The sequence below is a fragment of the Chiloscyllium plagiosum genome, chromosome 20, assembly GCF_004010195.1.
Source record: "Chiloscyllium plagiosum isolate BGI_BamShark_2017 chromosome 20, ASM401019v2, whole genome shotgun sequence".
Taxonomy (NCBI): domain Eukaryota; kingdom Metazoa; phylum Chordata; class Chondrichthyes; order Orectolobiformes; family Hemiscylliidae; genus Chiloscyllium; species Chiloscyllium plagiosum.
In genome coordinates this window covers 28,243,767-28,248,275 of record NC_057729.1, presented here as the reverse complement: position 1 = coordinate 28,248,275, position 4,509 = coordinate 28,243,767, and the positions used below count along the sequence as shown (strand labels likewise).

General features: G+C 39.4%; 1 protein-coding gene across 1 annotated transcript in view; it reads right to left on the bottom strand.

The window, feature by feature from the left end:
- LOC122560111 (brefeldin A-inhibited guanine nucleotide-exchange protein 2-like) overlaps positions 1-4,509 on the bottom strand; it is a 98,890-nt gene that overhangs the window by 48,058 nt on the left and 46,323 nt on the right. The window contains exons 13-14 of the mRNA XM_043710359.1: positions 3,025-3,133; positions 2,627-2,828 (exon numbers count right to left, since the gene is read on the bottom strand). Of these exons, the coding sequence (XP_043566294.1) occupies positions 2,627-2,828; positions 3,025-3,133 (311 nt within the window). The remainder of the gene's footprint in view (positions 1-2,626; positions 2,829-3,024; positions 3,134-4,509) is intronic.

Sequence of the window (4,509 nt, the reverse complement as noted above, 5' to 3'; positions counted from 1 at the left end):
ACCTTAACCTCCTTCCACCTATCGCATTCCCAACGCCTCTCCCCCAAGTCCCTCCTCCCTACCTTTTATCTTAGCCTGCTTGACACACCTTCCTCATTCCAGAAGAAGGGCTTATGCCCAAAACGTCGATTCTCCTGCTCCTTGGATGCTGCCTGACCTGCTGCGCTTTTCCAGGGACACACTTTTCATTTCTTTTTCTTACTAAGTTATTAATTATGGGTAAACTAATTTGTTTTGAAAGGATGGAACAATCTCTTTTGAGCAATGGGTTTAAGGGTCACTCATTAACAAAATAGCAATATTTATTTATGAACTATTCCATCAAAAATAAAGTTTCTGGTCGAAAACAAGAGGCTAGCAAGTAAATCAGTGCCAACAGTTGGCTAGGTGGCAGAATTTCACCAAGTCAGATGTATTCCATTCTGGGCTGTCCTGGTACGTCGAGTGTATGTTGCTGGTAAAGCACAGCAGGTCAGGCAGCATCCAAGGAGCAGGAGAATCTATGTTTCGGGCATAAGCCCTTTGTCAGGAATCTGGCAAGTGTAGCTTTGGCTCTTAATTTGTGTTTGACATCCAGATTCCCACCTCCCCCACCATCATTTACATTGTGATAAATCTATTCCACCCTATTGCATGAGTCACCTTATTGGCTTGTGTAAGGAAAATGGAATTGACATTTACTCAGATATTCACAACAACCAAGATCATCTTTACCATAGAGAAAGTGGCAGAAGACGTCACAAAAGCTAAATCCCACTCCGACGCAGGTTTTTCCTTTCTCATGGGCCATCCATGGTATATATATGCGTGGGTGCAGAGGTAGCTTATCAATTAAAACATCAGCTGGTGCCATTTGTTTTGGATGGTCAGCATATTTCATTTGGAGAGCTGATGAGCCCTTATGGATATGGTCCCAGGTTACCTTTTGGGTGAAGGTTAGGGGACTTACTCAGCTGCTCTTTGGGACTGTTAACTGTGGAGAACACTGCATGTGAAATGTATGTAAACCTGCATGGGACTTTCCCCACCAGCTGGGGGTCATGGAGGGTGCCAGAAGCTTTTCAGTGGCACTGGGTGGGGCATGAGGATGGCATCAAGATGATGACATGAGGCATGAGGGCTGGAGAAAGGTTTCATATTTTAAACTCTTTAAAACTTTTCGCCATATTACTGGAGCCCCATGGCAGATTTTCCACCTTGCTTACTTTGAGAACTGACGGCCTCCTCAGCTCTTCCTAGGTCACTTGGCCCAACTTGCCATTATGTCCAGACAGTTAATCAGCCTTGAAATACCACGAGTATTCACATTACTACCTCCAATAGAATGAAGAGAAGCAAACTTTGGGCTAAATATCTACATTTGTACAGCATCACAGTTTTAGATGGTGCCAAAACTTTCTCCACGTCTTCCCAGTGATTTAATTCTTAGACTTACTCAAAATTTTTTTTGCTGATTCTGTTAAACTGCGCCCAAATCTTCTGCAACTCATGAGCTTGAGCCAGCTCCCATGCATTAGTGCAGCTATTAACACCTGAAATTTTAAGCACCATATGACTAAATGTCATATTTCTGTTAATACTCACTCAGAGTTAAAATTCATTTGTTTGAGTAATTTGATTGCATCTTTGTAGCACCAGAATACCTTGCATTAAATATTGAGAATCTTCAATAATTGTAATATGTTAAATATTAGGGGCCAAGAGTTTCCAATTTGGATAAAATTGGCAATCTAGTCACAATTGTGCTAAGTCATAGAAGATTCTTTTGCCGAATTATCCTCTCAACTAGATTTGTTCATTGCAAAAGGTAAAACTTCCATGGACCAGGGAAACTGGACTGTATTTTCTTTGGAGAAAGTTTCTGCTAATAAATATTCCGATATATTAATTTTAGTAGCAAGCTGATCCTTTTTATATTGATAGAATTGTATTTATACCAAAAAGTACTTTGATTTGTATCTAGTCTACCACCTTAAGTAACCTGATGCTAAACAAATAAATATGTTATAAGTCATTCAGAATTGTTACTAGTTTCAATGGTGTGGTTTCCTAGAAACTTCAAATAATTTGCAAAACGTCTCTATGATCACCTTTGTACCAAGAAAAAAAGTTTAATTTGAAAAATTGCCTTAAAGGCTCCTCGCAAAGGACTTTAATAATGTAAGTTCACAATAAAGATTAATTTGATTTGGGGCTCAAAATTCCTCCATCCTTCCTGCTAATTCAGTTGATTTTGGACAGATTTGACTTAAAATAAATGAAAGTAAGCAACAACTCTTGTCCTCTGACTCGAAGAGTGCATAACAACAATGTGACGCCTTTAAATCTTAATGTCCATTGAAGCAAAGACTAGGAGAAAGATAACATTAGTAGACAGTTTCCTCAGATGGAGCAGGCTTGATTTATCAAACAGCCTTCACCTTCCTCAATTTTGTATGCATAAAGTTACTGCAACTTTGTTAAATCCATTTTTTAAAAAGTTTAAATTAAATTTAATTTAAAGCCTGTGGCAACAGAAAGGGTAGTGGTAAGTGCATGCATTAATTTCATAAAATCCCACAAAACCAAACAGCAAGATTTAAAGCACAACAAATATTTAACTCCGCTATTAAAGTTGAGTACTCACAGATCGATCCCTTGCTCGATAATATCCTTTTGTTGTTTCAAAACTTCAAATTGCTCAGGATCATCTGCGGCACATGTCTGCGCACTGATACTCCCAACACCTGATGATATTGTGGAGTCAAAGGAATTTGTACTCCCTCGTCGGCGAGTAGCTTCCAAATGTTTCCCTTCACAATTCTCTTGCTCAGATGACTTCTCTTGACCTACACATTAATTTAGTGAGAACCTGATATTTCAGTTGTATTATTTACTAATTGCACCTTGTTTAGAAATTGCTCATGACTTCTAAGGAAGGCTGTTTTTCTAAACATCACAATGTTAAATGCGAGGAGTAAAAATAATGAGGAAAGTAAAAGTTTGAGATTTGCAAGGCAGATAGCAGATGCTTTGCTAACTCACCAAGGTTCGTCTGAAGGTTTGGATTGATATATAAATCTTTACTCCACTCAACCATGCATTTTAGTATAGAAACTAAACATTCCAGTCCTTTCTTCCTCAGACTCAGTTCCTGAAAGATAGACAAACATTTCCTCAGTGGGACAAATTAAATAATTAAGAAAAGAAAATCTCGAAGAACCATAAACTCCATGCTTTTTCTTCTCCTTTTCTGATCAAGATTTACAAATATAAAACAATATGAGATTTGGATTTAATTCTTTGCGACAAAGAGAAACCCTCCTCTCAATACTTAAAATTTCAGGAGATCATAAAACTAACCGACCATCAGGGCACACATTTTCTAAAAGGAAACATGAATTAACTATTCATTTACAGCTACAAATATTTTTCTTCTGAAAACAAAATTTGCACTCCAATCATTCTGCAGTTAACTAGAAAACATGTACATTTGCTAAGGTTTATGATGAGCAGAATGGAAAATACCAAATTCCAGGCCCCCACGTCTGGCAAACATCAGAACTACCACAGGCCAAAACAGTTGAAGACAACGGAGAAAATCAGAACGTGTTTGCAGTTTATTCCTTCTGTAGCATTTTGATATAACTTGGATGTATACCTGATTACTTTAAAGAGCAGTTCAGAATCAACCACATTGCTGTGGATCTAAGGTGGGCAAAAACAGCAGATTTCATTCCCAAGAAAGGCATTTGTCAATCAAAGTGTAATAGAGATGTACAGCTTGGAAACAGACCCTTCGGTCCAATCCGTCCAGGTATCCCAACCTAATCTAATCTCACCTGCCAGCACCCGGCCCATATCCCTCCAAACCCTTGCTATTCATATACCCATCCAAATGCTTTTAAATGTTGCAATTGTACCAGCCTCCACCACATCCTCTGGCAGCTCATTCCATACACGTACCACCCTCAGCTTGAAAACGTTGCCCTTAGGTCTCTTTTATATCTTTCCTCTCTCACCCTAAACTATGCCCTCTAGACCTGGACTCCCCGACCCCAGGGAAAAGACTTTGTCTATTTATCTGATCCATGCCCCTCAATTTTGTAAACCTGTATAAGGTCACCCCTTAGCCTCCGACGTTCCAGGGAAAACAGCCCCAGCCTATTCAGCCGCTCCCTATGGCGCAAATCCTTCAACCTTGGCAACATTCTTGGAACTCTTTTCTGAACCCTTTCAAGTTTTACAACATCTTTCTGATAGGAAGGAGACCAAAATTGCACGCAATATTCCAACAGTGGTCTAACCAATGTCCCATACAGCCGCCACATGACCTCCCAACTCCTGTACTCAATACTCTGACCAATAAAGGAAAGCATACCAAACGCCTTTTTCACTATCCTATCTACCTGCGACTCCACTTTCAAGGAGCTATGAACCTGCACTCCAAGGTCTCTTTGTTCAGCCACACTCCCTGTGACCTTACCATTAAGTGTATAAGTCCTGTTAAGATTTTCTTTCCCAAAATGC